Source organism: Triticum urartu, chromosome 1 (assembly GCF_003073215.2).
Source record: "Triticum urartu cultivar G1812 chromosome 1, Tu2.1, whole genome shotgun sequence".
Lineage (NCBI taxonomy): Eukaryota > Viridiplantae > Streptophyta > Magnoliopsida > Poales > Poaceae > Triticum > Triticum urartu.
The window spans coordinates 57,917,579-57,933,391 of NC_053022.1; the positions used below are offsets into that span (position 1 = coordinate 57,917,579).

Consider the following 15,813-nt stretch of genomic DNA (forward strand, 5'->3'; position numbering starts at 1 on the left):
CCCGAAACGAGTTTCTCTTAGGTACTCCCTTTGTCGTATAAATATAAGATGTTATTACAATGATTGAGGAGAAGGATCGTTCGCCGGGGGCAGCCTTGGTTGAGGAGATCAAACGCCTATTGAACATGGGCAGGGAGCACGCCATATCCATGATATGTTGCTCTCGTAATTCGGTCGCTCATAACTTAGCTTGAATGTGGCATAATTCTACTCGCACTGCTGTTTGGTTGAGGTCCGTTTCTCAAGAAATTCTTGTGCCGACTCAAAATGATTTGTAATCGTCATGATTAAGCAATGAATTTCTTTCTCCCGTAAAAACACAACTTATATTATAGGACTATAAGGAAGTAGGACGGAAGGCTTCTCGGATGTCTCCCACTGCCCATACTTTGAGTTTGTTTTTTCTTTTGAGAAATCCTGAATTTTTTAGATAATTTTTTCTGTTGATTATTTTTTTGAGAATCGTTTTTTCTTTTGATGAGAACGAGTTCGTGTCAGTTTGAATTAGGCTGGGCTTCAAAACCAGGCCCAACATTAGGCGGCCTGAAGTACCCGTGGCTTACACAAACGGGGCCACTACTCTGTTTGACCGTCGAAGTTTTAGCTGCGCGCCATGTGTTCGACCAAATGCCGCCTCCTGCTCAGGCGGCTCCACGACCGCCATTTCTCCACCGCCCCGCCACCTAGCCACCGGAAGAGCAACCCGCAAGTCACCATCCGGTGGCCGGAGCGATCCAGGCCCTCTCCTGACGCCGGAGACACGGCGAGGGCCCATGAGGCCACCGTCAGGAGGCTCGCGGCGGCGGGCGACGTGGACGGCGTCCAGTACGCGCTGCAGGAGATGCGGCTGCGCGGGGTGGCGTGCCCCGAGGGTGCCCTCGTCGCCGCCATCTGCGCCTTCGCCCGCGCCGGCGCGGCCGACCGCGCGCTCAAGACGTTCTACCGCGCGCACGACCTGGGGTGCGCGGCGCCCACCGTGCGGGTGTACAACCACCTGCTCGACGCGCTGCTCCGGGAGAACCTGGTCGGGGCGGTGGTGCCGGTGTACGAGAACATGAGGGAGGCCGGCGTCGAGCCCAACGTGTACACCTACAATCTGCTCATGAAGGCGCTGTGCCAGAACGACCGGGTCGACGCCGCACGCAAGATGCTCGACGAAATGGCCAGGAAGGGCTGCCAGCCAGACGTGGTGAGCCACACGACGATCGTTTCTGCGCTTTGCAAGTTGGGAAGGGTGGACGAGGCCAGGAGGGTCGTGGCAGAGACAGTGCCTGTGTGCTCCTCGTACAATGCCGTTGTTCACGCGCTGTGCAGGCAGTTCAGGATGCGGGAGGTGCTCTCGGTTATCGACGAGATGATTCACCGGGGACTGCACGCAGAACCTGCTACCTACACAAGCATAGTCGATGCACTCTGCAAGGCTGGGGAGATGAAGATGGCTTGCGCCATTTTGGCTAGGATGGTAAGCGAAGGTTGTGCTCCAAATGTTCAAACATTCACTGTGTTGGTCAAAGGATTCTTCGATGCCGGAAAGGCGCATGACGCGATTGGCATGTGGAATTGGATGGTGGCTGAAGGATGGGCACCAACGACAATCTCTTACAATGTTCTCATCCGTGGCCTTTGCCACACTGGTGATCTTAAGAGGGCATCGTCTGTTTTCAGTGGCATGGAGCAAAACGGTTGTTTTCCTGATGTAAGGACCTATTCTACTCTCATTGACGGATTCTCCAAAGCTGGGGACCTAGATGGTGCCATGTCAATATGGAATGACGTGACAAATGCTGGTTTCAAGCCAAACGTTGTTGTTTATACAAATATGGTGGATGTGCTTTGCAAGAAGGCGATGTTTGATCAGGCAGAGAATCTCATTGATAAGATGTTGATGGAAAATTGTCCTCCTAACACATTGACATTCAACACGTTGATCAGAAGCCTGTGTGACTGCGGAAGAGTGGGAAGAGCCTTGAGTGTGTTCCATGGTATGGGAAGATATGGATGCTCTCCAAACGACAGGACTTACAATGAGTTGCTTCATGGTCTTTTCAGGGAAGGAAACTGCGAAGACGCTCTTCGAATGCTGATCCAGATGCTAAACCATGGGCTTGAGTTGACTCTAGTATCTTACAACACTACTATTAGTGGTCTGTGCCAGATGGGAAGGAACAAAGAAGCTATAATTCTTCTCGGGAGGATGATAGTCCAACAAATTCAACCAGATGCATTCACTTTCAATGCGATAATTCATGCTTACTGCAAGGAAGGGAATGTCAAGGCTGCTGCTTGGATGTTAGGTCAAATGGTTGCAGTTAATTGTCCACGCAACATAGTTGCATACACAAGTCTGATGTCAGGGCTTTGCAGTCAGCACAGGTTGGATGATGCCATGGTCTATCTCTTGAAGATGTTATATGAAGGAATATGTCCAAATGAAGCAACATGGAATGTGTTGGTCCGTGGGATATTTACACACATGGGCACCATCGGACCAATGCACAGCATATTTATGAAGATTTATAAGAGCTAGAGAACTTCGACAAACCTCAGGCACCATCAGACCAACGTACTTGATTGAGCATATCATTGAAGATTTATAAGCATGTACTTGACAGTCCAGTGGTGCTATAATCGGACAAGCAGCAAGTTCTCTTTGATAGTTCATGAGGTATGCTATTTCTGATAATACTAATGATCTTTTGATGTTATAAATATATGTCTCAAGGATTCATCAGAGGCACCATTCAAATTTGCAAGCTGCTATCTTCAGTTTGGTCAGTATGTAATATGTGCATGATGAATATATTTTGGGACATAACAATATAGTCTGGGACTGAGTCGATCATGTTCTCCCTTGCATATTGGCCCTCGCGTAGTCATTAGAAGGACTTCATTCCTAATTTTTTCCACTGTACCATCCCTTTGTTTCAACAGGGCGCACACGACATTAATAAAAATTGTCCGTTGGTCAAAATACGCGGCCTAGCACAAAAATCTGTTTTAATTGTTATCTGTGCGCCATATGTAAATTTCAGAGAGTGGGGCGAGGGTTTTTTTTTTTGGGGGGGGGGGGGGGGGTATACATACACAATGCACCACACAATATGCATTATTGCTTTTATGTAGTCTTGATTACCAACGTCGTTCAATAGTAGATTTACAATAATATTCCGGCATGTGACCTAACAAAACACATAGCTTTACTTTGCTTTGTTCGCAGCCCTCTGACCCTCCAATGCTTTGTATAATTTGTCAATCTCAGGCTGCACATGAAGAACAATGAATTAGAATTACTCAAAAGAAGTAAGAGAGGACATTTATGGGCAAAGCTAGGACGAAGACCAAGAAGTCAGCTCTACAACATATGGACCACAAGGTTGGCTCTGTATGCTACAACTTTAGCTGTTCATAGATCAATAGTGATTTTGTATGGGATTTACCAATTTTATTGGGCTCACTTGAACCCAATACTAATACACTGGCTTTTACCCTGAAAATTAGTAAAAACAACAAAAATCACACTGCAGCAGATGAAAATATATTACCTGATAATATTTTAGCATGTAGTTTCTTCTCTTCTTCATTGTTGCAGTGACCAAATCCCTTTCAATGTCAAAAGGTACAGGATCCAACACTACGCCTTTGATGTACTCAAAACCTCGTAGCTGATCGGAGACATGCAAAGAGGATTATATATGTGATGCTTAGATGGAGTGAAGATTTAAAACGAAGGAGTCTATACAATATAGAAACTCGTGAGTTCCTCTTTGTTGTAACGCAAAAGCGAAAACCATGTTGACCATGTAATATGTTTAGTGTCCAATGTAGAAGTGAATAAATGGCCTTACCTTGTTCTTCTGTGCAGCCGCTGCGAGCTCTTTAAGGACATGCTCTTTAAGGCCTTCAGATTTGCATATTTCACTGAAAGAACCTTTGTAGCCATTTGACCCTGCCCACTTCATGGTGTTTTCTTCATGTGGGTTAACTACTGCGACTAACATTGATTTGTAGCTGTCCCCGTACACCCAGATCTACAAAAATGACAGTATTACATTGTATGTAGCACCATGACTCTGTCAATATAAGCATATGATTTCAATGGGTTTGTCCTTACATCTTCAATAATTGGAGGGAAGACATATACTTTCTCCAGATACTCAACTGCGACATACTCCCCTTGCGATAGCTTAAATATGTTCTTCTTTCGGTCAATAACCTTCAGGATTCCATCTGGGGTCATCTCCCCAATGTCTCCTGAGAACAAGATTGTGTCAGAACATGATAATTTTTAAATTTACATTAGTCTCCTGTTTAAATTAAAATTGATTATTCACCTGTATGAAACCATCCATCAACCATGACCTCATTTGTGAGCTCAGGATTTTTGTAGTACCCAGTGAAGACAGTGGACCCTCTAATGAGGATTTCACCACGAGAAGGAACACCAAGTGGATCATAACCCATCTCAGGTACTTCTTCCAGTCGCAGTTCAGTGAAGGTGGCGGCAACACCGGCAGTTCCAACCAGGGACATATCATCAGGGTAACCGACTGTGCTAGGTCCCAATGTTTCTGTTAAACCTGAGCAGAGACAACAGAATTGAACGTTATACTGGTTCCTTTTCATTGACAAAGGGACTGATAACTAACCCATGCAATTTTGGAACATCATATGGAGAGAAAAAGATTATGTGGCATGTCAGTATCTTTGTTAATAGGAAAAACAGATGTCCACAATCTTTTACTTCGAGCTGTAAACAGTAATGTGCAACAAGTGAAATAGTCGAAACAGAAAGTTTGCTGAAAACTCTTAAAACTAGTGTTTGCAATGGGGATAGGACACAGTAAGGAAAACATGAACCCAACCTACATATGAAACCAGCTTTATCGTTATCTTGTGACTTGTTAAAACAGATCAATACATTCCAGTTCTAAATACAACTATAACTCATACTTGAGCAGTTGAGCTACAAGTATACTCACCAAGTCTAGTGGTATATATTTTCTATTATTTGTTTGCCAGTCTGGTGACATATTTTGTTTATTATTTGTTTGCCTTTGGCAACTACTTGTTGATGCTTTAGAGTCCTTTAAACAAATATATTTGTACTTCTGTGGTGATGGCAGTCTGCAGGAAGAAATCTGAACCCTGAAAAGTGTCTACATGCATTACCATAGCCTTGAATAAAGTATGCACAGCTGGTCACTCTCATGAACTCTTCAATTTCAGTACTTAAGGGTGCACCACCGGAGATTAGTAGGCGAAGACGGCCACCGAGCCTTGCCTTGACCTAGAGCAAGGAAATGCAACAAAAAGAAGTAAGATACAGACACTGTGAGTACAACTGCTACTGATCTTTTATTTATTTTTCTGAAAGTAATTTGTGTCTAGTGGTTCTTAGGTGGTGTTTGGTTCTCTAGTCCTAAGACTTTTTCTAGTCCCAACTAAAAAGTCTAGTTCCTAAAAAGTCCCTCCCTGTTTGTTTCCAGAGACTAAAAAGTCCCTAGTCCCTTCCTAGAGGTTATTAAATGACCATGTTGCCCCTAGTATATAGAAAAATAACAATCAAACAACACCATGGGGTGGCGGGCCAATAGGTGCATGGAGGGGCATTGTTGGAAAAGTCCCAAAAAGTCCCAAAAAGACTCTCCTTGAGAGTCTTCTTCATTTAGTCCCAAATGCCTAGTTTAGTCCCTAAAAAGTCCCTCCCGTTTGGTAAAAAAGTCTCTAAGAGGGACTTTTTCTAGTCCCTACACAAAAAAGTCCCTGGAAACAAACACCCCCTTAGTTATGAACACAATACCTTGCGAAAAGCCAGCATGTCAGCGAAAGGTGAAGCAGTTTTTTGTGTGTAGCCTGCTTTCATGCCTGCTAGTTTGCTGAATTGCAAAAGCTATGGTGAGATGACATAATTTATTTACTGCAATAAATATTCATGATGCTAACCAACTTACCGGTTGTACAAAGCATTAAAAATCACCCTCCTGAGAGGTCTGAGATCCGCTAAGGCCTTTAAAATACCTAAAGTCAATCATAAAAAGGTTATCTGAGTTAGCTGATATGAAGGCTGATTTGATATCAATAATTTTTCTTTTACCACCTTCGTAAATCTTTTCATACACTCTGGGCACCCCAACTAGTAGGGTTGGTTTCAACTCCATGAGATCATCTCTCAAGGCATTCAAATCCTGACAAAAAAGAACAGTGCAGTTATATTAAAGAAAGAATGATGACCAATAAGATTGAAAAAGTAGAAAGGCTAATATGTGGATTTGCTCACTCCATGGTAATAGCCAACTGAGGCTCCTTTGTGGAAGAAATACTCTTCGATCATGCGGTCGAGAATGTGAGCAAGTGGGAGAAAAGAAAGAAATACATCCTCCGTTGACATCTGCATGCCCAAAACCACCCAGTTTGCTTACATTTATGCTAAAGATAACCATCTATTGAATTGGAATTAAGCTTATTCACATCATTATATCTGATAGAAAGGAGTAACCTTATCTTCAAACTGGTCCATGAAGAGGTCCACCCCTTTTACATACATCCCATGGCTCTCATGGCTCAGCATAACACCTTTGGGTTGCCCACTTGTTCCACTTGTGTACATGATGGTGCATGTATCATTTGGTTGCGGTGGACGAGGTTGAACTGGTTTATCCTTTCCCTGAAATGCAATTCAGAATTATTGCTTGATCAACACATATATTTCATCGGGAGAATATCATACGGAAACCAATTCCAATGAAATCTAGTTATTTCATCACAAACATTGCTTCCAATCTTGGCAGTCTGAATGGATCTAGTTATTTTAGTTGTAAACCAAACTTTGTAAACTAGATGATACCTGAGCATTGCTGCAGGAATTGGTTGTAATTATTTTAAAGAGATTTGGTTCTATAAAACACTAGTATTTGGATTAATAATATAAAAATTGAAACAAATATACATGATTATTGTATAGTTGTAGAATATTTATTGAATATAAGTAGCATGCATGGTGCATGTTAAGGCGGGTCTTTTCCCCTGCATGGTGATTTGTTGAGTTAGCATTTGCATGTTGAGATAATTAGAGATAGTGGGGATCAGCTATTTAGATATATAGGATTCTCTTTCCCCACCATTTTTAAGAAATCATTCCAGGAGTACATTTTCATCCCAATCTGCTCGGCATCTTTGATTTGTTCATTATTTGCCGAGGTGAATGCCACCAATGCTGCAAACATGTTTTGGAGAAAAAAATTAGACTATTTAATCCTTCCTGGAATAACAGAGAGACCCTAACCACTTTACCATTTTCTTACCTTTTAGCCTCGTTGCAGATGTGCAATTTGGGGACAGTATCTGCAAATAAGAAATATTCACTATGAGATCTAAATTCAGACGTGATCTTAAAGGTGCTCAATTTACTTAATAGATTTGGCTGTACTTCTTTTATTTTCTTGTCTTGTATGAAGACAACATCAATCTCAGCATGGTCAATAATGTAATCAACAGCTCCTGCACCTGAAATCTCAAGGAAATATTATTAATGCTAATAGAGACATGATATACCTTTTCTGATAAAAACACACACACAAATCCAGTGTTTCAAATGTCTGCATTAATTGATCTGTAACATTTTTTTAGGGCATCTGAAGCATTTTATGAGGAGGGTCTATTATTTATCAGTTTCCTGCTTACCTAAAGTATCGTATAGTGGGACACATATTATGCTGTAACCATTGCAAGCCTGCAAAATTAATTGTGAGATTAGCATTAATTATCCTAATCAAAGGAGATTATGGATATTATCATCCAGATGGGTACCTGCATTGCTACCACCCATTGAGGGCAGTTGGATCCATAAATTCCAACCCTGGAACCCTGACATAAATCAAGCATGGGAACATCAATGTCTCTAATTAATGTAAAGTTTACAAGCGCTCTTCAAAATACAAAGATGCCAATTTATATAGTTGGAGTGGAAAAGTTGACTTAAAGTTTTGGTTCTTACTGGTTGCACCCCCAGCTGCTGCAGCGCAGATCCAATTTGCAGGACTTCCTCATAGACCTCCTTGTATGATTTCCATAAGTAGGGCCCTGGCTAGAAACATGAAAATGGGGGATGTTGTTCTCATCAAGAACAATCTAAGCAAAAATAGGCATATAGCAGATGCATAAGCTTCACTATCCTAGGGGTTAGTTGTATATGCGCATACCACTCCATCTTTAAATGGACGCCATCCAAGCATCCGGTTATCTGGATACTTCCCTGCTGCTGTTCTGCAGGGATGTAAGCAAAAAAGATCAAAACCAAGATCACGTAAAAGATCAAAACTAAGCTTATGTGAGTTCTGTAAGATTCTTTTGTGCTACGAATATTGGATGTGGCTGGTTTTCCATTTTGTTGTTAAAACGGCAAATCTAACCTTTATACGTGTGAAGAAAAGACTAAAAGCTTTATCATGTATGGTTTGTTGAATAACACCACCAGATGAAGTCTCAAGCCTTAAGATGAGGTCTGAAGTGTCTTATGCCTAATGTATGTACTCTCTTGACAGGCCTTTTATGAAGGATCCAGCTAAACTATGACCCGTGTAACCTTTGAAGATTGATGCTAGAAACGCTTGTTGACACAGTGGATGCGGTATGTTCTTAGTTCAGTTTCTACTTTCTACCCATGTGCTACTCAAATCCAACTGCTGCCTTTTCTATTAAAAAAGGGAATTTAATGTAAGTTTGAGAAAAAGGGAGAGAGCAAATAAAGATCTTTAGAGTACACAATAAACTTCTAATTCAAGACATTTAGTAGTCACTGCACAATTTTCTCTGTAAATAGCGAGTACAAAACAAAACAAAACATGACATATGCAAGTCCTTTTTCCGAGGGAAAACACATGCCTATCCTTAAATGTGAATCCAAGAGTTGGTTTTGGTAAAACAGATAATGCGGCTGTCCCCAGTAGCATCTTTGAACAACCACACACATGCAGAGCAGTGTTTTTCTGTTGCTGGTAAAGAAAAACCACATGCAGAGTACTTTTTTTTTGTCCTTTAGGAAAAATCACATGCATGGAGGTGACACACAAGGAGATGAACTCGTCTGACATGGAGCAGAGGTCGAATTTCTTTCTTTATTTAGTGAACACCAGTTATTACCAGCTAGTTCTCTTTGTCTTTGTAATTTTGTATAACATAGCCCAGGGGGAAAAAAACAGAATCAAGTACCACCACTGAAAGTGAAAGCTACTGTCTAACTAAAACTTCAGTAGGAGAAAAGTAAGACAGGGATGGATGGACTTTGCTGTTGCTTGTGTTTACCTGAACACATCCCATGAGGTTCTCATGTCAGGATCGAGCGGCGGGAACCCATCCTTGGCCAGTATGTTCCGGAACACTGGCCCCACCGCCGGCTGGCCATCCTTCCCAGGCTTTCCATCCTCCACCTGGATCGTGAAAACCTGCTTCTTTGTCCCTTCCATCCTCCAAGCTGCGTACCAGAGATGAAAGTTTGCAACAGATTCTGTCAGGACTCTACTACACTCTCTCTTGCCAAACTAGAGGGTGAAGTAGACTATCTGAACCCTGCAGTCCAAGAATAAGAAAGGAAAACTGGAGGTGGCAGTTCCTTATCTGCCAAGAAAGGGAGAAGAAGAAGAAGAACTAGTTGGACAATGAGGGGTGCGACAGACTTTTTTGCACATCTCGTGACTAAATGGGGAGAGCTGTCACTGACTCTGTATTTTCTATATCTATCTTTTCTGAAAGTGGACTCTGAGTTTTCAAGATCTGTTGTTTTCTTGGGTGCAGTCAGAAGGCAAGACTCGTTCCAGTGACAAAAAACAACATTATCTGGTAACCGTGTTGTTGAGAACAAGAAAAGTTCTTGCTTGTTGTGTGTGTGTGTGTGTGTAGAGAGAGAGAGAGAGAGAGATTGCAGGACAGGCGACATGGAGAGAACACAGAAGAACTTAAGAGAGGAAGGGAACTTGAAGAGAGAGAGAAGGCATGGAAGAACTTACAGAAGAAGTGGAGCTTGGAGAAGGCACAAATGGCTTGGATCGAGCGGAGAAGAAGCCGGGCAAGCAGTATCTGGCGCCCCTGCTGATGCGAAGAGGAGAGAGCTTCCTTGCTGTATATGCAGGGGCACGAGGAGATGGCCAAGCGGGGTTGTGCGCGTCCAAGGAGAAGGACCGCCAGGCGGGGCCCACCTGGTTAAGCCAAAACCGCTCAGCTCTTAGAGAGATGGAGGGGGAGAGAGAGGTTTAGAGAGAGAGAGAGAGGAAGAGAGGGGAGGGAGGGAGAGTCTGGGAAGGAAGGAATAGCTCTCCCAAGAATTAAGCGTGGAGTGCTAAGCGCGTGAGCAGCCTCACGCTAATCTTGCAGCCGATGTGGCGCCAAATATGTTGGCCCACATGATCAGCCAGTCGTATAGTAGCGGAGAAATAGTCATTCGGCATACTTATATCACCATCTGTCCCGGAATGGGTCTTTTCTCTCGAGACTATCGCAGTGATCTGTTCCATACAGTAAAGCTTATGTTTTCCTTAAGCAAGTTTCAGCCATTGTTTGCTGATTACACTGCTTGTTATTCAAGGCGATGGTGTGGCGCCATATGCATTGTTCAACGGTTGTTGGCCCGCAGGATCAGTCGTTGGAATAGTCACTCGGCATAATAGTCTTATTATCACATGGTCTATCAAGGAATTGTTCTTTTCCCTCCAGACAACTGCAAAATCGATCCCAAACAGTGACCAAATATGTTTTCCTTCGAGGTTTAGCCCTTGTTTGCTGATTATTACTATTATACTGTTTATTCTCTACGGCAGCTGACGCTGGTTATGAGTTTTACAGAGATAAAATCCGGGACGGCTGTCCAACCACAACCTAATCCCTCTTCCACGCGCATCGGTTTGCGGACGAGCCAGAGGTACTGAGATCATGGTGTATGTCAGAAACTGCCAAGAGTCACGCGGAAGGGTAGCACAAACAATTTAGCACTGATCTTCTGAAGTAAGTGATGTGATTGCAATATCATATATAATCTTGTACTGTATCTGCACAACATTTTCAGACTAAAAGTCTGTAGTTTGACTTGGTACGATCAAAATATTAGTATAATCTTGTGTCTGCACAACATTTCGGACCAAATTTATACTAGCTTTAACTGGGCGTAACTGCAATGTCTGCAATCTTTTGCAGCACCAGAGGACGGAGACGCAGCGACCCACGCACTCATCACGGCCCATCAACTTCACTTGGCCCTTTTAGTTGGAAGGTAGCAACATTGATTTCCCTGTGCCTTTTCATGGATAATTAGATGGCTGTCACCGGTTCCTTTAAGGGGGTTTTCTGTCACTCTTTGGGGAAGTTCTCCGTCAGCTGTCAGACTTGATCTTATTTATCCACATCACTGTTATAGAATTACTACTACTACTACTATTATTAACACTTTCTGACGGATCTTCTGATTAATAACAGGACCCCGTTCGAGTAAAGTCTGAACCTACCAAGCTCTACCGATTGAATGAGCCAATCGTACAACGAACAGATAAAAAAATCAGCTCAGCTCCCGGTAGAAGAACCTTGCTGTCAGCTCACTAGCTTTGCCAGTGACCTGACCTTGCTGCAGCTGGCGAAGTTCGCATTGGATGGATGTCCCCAGCCGGGCAGCAGGTACCCCCATTGATCACACTTACCTACCACTCCAATTCATTTGCTAGCATTGGTACCGTTACTATTATGAAATGGTACGTATTGTTTATGGTCTGACAAGTAAGACTGAATCTTACTGTAAAATGATTAAGCTATTTTTTCGCCAAAAAATGATTAAGCTTGTTAACTCGGCTGTAGTTACTGTAAAATGATTGTACAGTTTGTCAAACAAAAAAGAATGACCTGGACCTCCAGAAAAAAAGCACGCTCTTGGCCTCTAGTGTTTGAGGCAGGAAGGGTGGTTGACCGATGACAGAGGCCGTGTCACCTCATCCTGATTCCGTCAACCGACTTGACCTGGACCTTTGACATCCTCTTTATTAGGCGGCTGGGTCTCTTAAACTCTGACTTGACTGCAATCAACAAGTTGACGTTCGTGGCTAGTAGATCTTTTTATTCATAATTATCGATATGCAACTTGTTCTTCTGCGAGGAATGCAGGGGAATCTTTCAAACTTGCATCCGAAATGTGAAATGTTCATACGGCCGGAAGGAAAAGGAGAGATCAAGAATATGCAGCAGGGTTGGTTTATCTTAGTTGGCTAGTCCTGAAACTTGCATGGATACATTCTCTGAACTTGGCAACGCTTGCTCCAGACACATGGTAACAACCAACTAACAATAGTGCAACTGGTGGCCAGTGTGAGCTTGCAGCTTGGGACGCCATTGATGGCGGCGGCATGGGTTACCTAAGGGTTCTCGCATGTCCTGATTCATAGGCCGTGGCCGTGGCCTGGCTAGCAAGGAGCATGTGTGGTCATTTATTTGGTCCGCGTAGGACATAGGAGTATACGATATGGATTCATATGAATTTATTGGAGGTATTTAAGGATCAACACATGGAGATGTCTGTGCAACTCTGGGGCTCGGATCCACAGATCATGCTTCCTTATACCGATCGGCTGTAACATTGCACGTAGGACTCGACAATTGCACAAAGTACTGTAGTAATGAAAGAAGTCTCACTGCCCATACCTCTTTGCAGGCTGTTCTGTCTTCGATCGGCATTGACATTTGCCATCCTGTCAACTTGATAGTTAATTATTCCTCTACCAAACGCACAAAGTGCCTTTTTCCAAGCTCCGATTGTGTTTCTCTTTTTTGTCCAGGGCTCATCCGATGTCATTTCGTGATGAAATTCTGCGCCCTCCTAAAAAACATCGATTTTTATTTATTTTTCCGACAAGTATTTTTGGACGGGAGGGAGTATATATTATTAGTAAGTGTTTTCTAGCCATGCATACCTCTGTGGTCTACTCAAAACCTTGCATGTTTACCACATCTACACGTACATATCAACATAAGTATGTGCTAGCTGACAAGTACGAGCAGCTGATCTGATTGCTGCGCAGCCGGCTGCTATCCTGACCGAGTCCACGTGACTACGAGTCCACTGCAGTCGATATCAGCTCTGGTGCTCCTTGTCTTTTACCGCCTGCTCATGCTGTTCTCTGCAGTACATGGTACTCCTACCTACTGAAGAAAATAAACAGAAGGTAATCTCAATCTTTTCAGTAACGGACATCAGAACTACGATTTATGCCGAGGACCTACCCTCAGTTATGGCGTTCAATGGCGTAGGTGCCCATCCACCCGCAAGGGCAGGCCACAGAGGAGACGAGGGGAATTCAATGGAGCAGGCAAAGTGGAGAGGGAGGAAATGCCATTGCCACCCGCACTGTAGTTCCACTTGTGCCACCAGTGTAGGTGGTGCAGCTGGAGTTAATTCTCCATCAACCCAACTAGGGCGAGCAAGGGAAAGCAAGCATGCGGCCAGCCTTGTTTCTCACCGGTGCATTGCATTGCATGTCCTTCTCTCCTCATCATGGTTTCTTCCATTCTCATCCTGAGCATGAAAAGGTGACGCTTCTCTTCCTCCAAATGCCTCTTCCCCTCGGTGAAACTGTGGAAGTAGAAAAGTAGTTCATGGTCAATGTTCCGGTGGTGTCGGGAACTCGGAATCTGACTTGGATTTGGGTCCAATTTGTCAAGGTCCTTCTGGACATGGCAAGTAACACCCGGACTCAGAATTCCACCTGCATATCTGGCTTGCTCTTGGGAACTATGGAGATGTGAGAAGCAAACAACTTAAAATTCATGGTTTTAAATAGCCCGTTATAGCTCCACTATAGCATGCTATAGCGTTTACAAAAGGTCTTGCCCTAAGAGATATTGATCCAAACAAATGAACAAACCTTTGAAATAGTGCGCTATAGCTTCACTATAGCATTTAGAAGAGGTTCGCCGCTAAGAGGCTTAGCGCGCTATTTAAAACTAAAAATAGCCCTTTTACAGTACATTTTTTCCCAGATCATTTCTTCACAAAATCTTGCGCGCAGTTAGAAGACGTGATTGTGTTTATTGTTGAAAGACCGTATGCTTTAATTTTCTTGCTAATATTTTCTGAATTTACTGTTTGCCGGGAGCACGTAAGCCCGAGCTCTGTTTTGAATATCAGGATGTTGATTATTACTATTTTGCGAAAAAAATCTCTGTTGTGCCAGTTAGTTCACATATATGTTGCTCTTTGCTGATACACAATTGATTCCCAGTAGGAGAGTGATGGCCTCGCTCGTCATGCTCGTCACGTGGACCATTTGAAGCGAAAGAAATGCACGCTTGCTCTGTCATAAGAGTGCGCTGCCGGCGGTCCTCCTCGCCAATATCAAGGAGGCCAAGCTATGGGTAACTGCGGGTGCTAGAAAATCGGGTCATTTGATGCCACGAGAGTAGTGAGTCACTGTTATTCGGGGCGTTGCGGCACTGTCCGTGTTGTAACACAAAATAAACTATATTCTTCTTCTTAATTAATGAATGAGGCAAATCTTTTGTACCTTGTTTCAAAATAAAAATAACAATCTCCTAATGGATTTGTGCTCATCTTAAATCATAGTGTGCGTCAGATAAAAGCCATTTAGCCAGCCCTTAATTGGTGGTCGGCGCTCCGTTGAGTTGATGAAAACAAGTAATCCATTTAAGGCATAAATTTCTTTCTTGCGACATCCTTCTATTACACGTCATGAGACAATTGTTCTAATTTAGTGGTATTTATGGTGAATTCCAAGTATTTTTGTATGACAACATGGTGAATTTCATGTGTATATATCAACCGTTCATAAGAAAATATTTGGCAGTGGATCTAGATAATTGCATACTGCACATGTCACATCGTGGTAATACACATTTAACTTCTACCTTTTCTGTTACAGGCTAATAGAAATATAGTAATGATGTAAACGCTCTTATATTTCCATATAGAGGGAGTATATAATTAGGCAAGAAGTATTAATTAGTTCATGATAAACCGTACAGCATCTATCCCTGACTCCATGTAGTAGAATTTACTACCTCCATTTCTAAATATAAAACGTTTGGGCAGTTTAATTTAAACTTTGCACATGTCTTTAGGAATGTTTGAACTAAAACCACGACGAGTAATTTGGAACGGAGGGAGTAGCAGTTAATAGTTTCAACTGCTTCCTTACGACTCATGAAGTAAGCTGTTAATTGAACAACAGGTTTACAACACTTTATTTTTTGGTCCGCTGTCGTGCACTGTTTCCGTCCTCTTCGGTTCGGTGGTGGAATGAGAAAAGTCTACACTTGCTCCCCAAAAGCAGAAGGATTACATGAGAGGAGAAAGGGTAGTTTGCCAAAAATAATAAGTACAAATTTATGACAGCACGCTTCAATCATGACTCTAACAAGAGCAACACTTCATCTCTTATGACTTATTTTTACACGAATACTACACCATAGGATGCCTCGACGGGCAATACAAAATTTAGAGGATTGCCGTACATTTCACTCAAACCATGCCCGAACGTTCATATACCACTCGAAAGTTGCCACTTCCAAATATGCCACTAAACCGTACCATCTGGACAAGTTTCGAGTGACAAAATTCATATATTTTTTTTTGCAGGGGACAAAATTCATTTCATTTTATAGTAAAGCTTGAAGATACTCGGGATCGAGAGGACAGTGTCTTGCAAACTCTCCAAGGTCAATTTGAGGAGATTGACTGCGTTGTTTGTTTCACAAATAGGCCCTTCATCCAAACCTGAAACAGAAGTGATCCTAGCCGAAAAAGCTAAGCAGGTATGACCCTTTCGGTTA

General features: G+C 42.8%; 2 protein-coding genes and 1 long non-coding RNA gene across 5 annotated transcripts; 2 read left to right on the forward strand and 1 right to left on the reverse strand.

Moving 5' to 3' along the window:
- Nucleotides 1-564: 564 nt before the first annotated feature.
- On the forward strand, nt 565-3,536 carry LOC125547034 (pentatricopeptide repeat-containing protein At3g48810-like). The gene is made up of 2 exons (XM_048711079.1): nt 565-2,665; nt 3,260-3,536. The coding sequence occupies exon 1, from the start codon at nt 614-616 to the stop codon at nt 2,525-2,527; it is 1,914 nt and encodes a 637-aa protein (XP_048567036.1). The 5' UTR covers nt 565-613; the 3' UTR covers nt 2,528-2,665; nt 3,260-3,536.
- LOC125547023 (long chain acyl-CoA synthetase 1) lies at nt 3,089-10,266 on the reverse strand. Its single transcript, XM_048711071.1, has 20 exons — nt 10,002-10,266; nt 9,301-9,469; nt 8,199-8,262; nt 7,994-8,083; nt 7,807-7,863; nt 7,681-7,729; nt 7,427-7,503; nt 7,302-7,341; nt 7,119-7,213; nt 6,497-6,664; nt 6,278-6,388; nt 6,098-6,185; nt 5,952-6,018; nt 5,801-5,876; nt 5,170-5,287; nt 4,332-4,577; nt 4,112-4,251; nt 3,846-4,028; nt 3,543-3,662; nt 3,089-3,260 (listed from the first exon to the last, which is right to left on the reverse strand). The coding sequence occupies exons 2-20, from the start codon at nt 9,459-9,461 to the stop codon at nt 3,198-3,200; spliced, it is 2,013 nt and encodes a 670-aa protein (XP_048567028.1). The 5' UTR covers nt 9,462-9,469; nt 10,002-10,266; the 3' UTR covers nt 3,089-3,197.
- Nucleotides 5,217-14,538, forward strand: LOC125547045. Of its 3 annotated transcripts, none has more exons than XR_007300659.1 (7): nt 5,217-5,331; nt 8,541-8,626; nt 10,834-10,992; nt 11,182-11,257; nt 11,461-13,190; nt 13,276-13,554; nt 14,247-14,538. It is a non-coding gene; the product is annotated as an uncharacterized LOC125547045 (long non-coding RNA). The 3 variants fall into 3 exon arrangements; XR_007300661.1 differs by having other exon boundaries at nt 5,224-5,315; XR_007300660.1 differs by lacking the exon at nt 13,276-13,554 and having other exon boundaries at nt 11,461-11,655.
- Nucleotides 14,539-15,813: the final 1,275 nt, after the last annotated feature.

Bases quoted from the DNA above. Each gene is read 5' to 3' on its own strand.
- LOC125547023 (XM_048711071.1), bottom strand. From the start codon at position 9,461: ATGGAAGGGACAAAGAAGCAGGTTTTCACGATCCAGGTGGAGGATGGA. The intron at 6,389-6,496 runs GTTACTCCTTTC...TTGGGCATGCAG, and splicing joins TGGACCAGTTTGAAGATAAG to ATGTCAACGGAGGATGTATT. The intron at 4,029-4,111 runs GTAAGGACAAAC...TCATTTTTGTAG, and splicing joins TCCCTCCAATTATTGAAGAT to ATCTGGGTGTACGGGGACAG.
- LOC125547034 (XM_048711079.1), top strand. From the start codon at position 614: ATGTGTTCGACCAAATGCCGCCTCCTGCTCAGGCGGCTCCACGACCGC.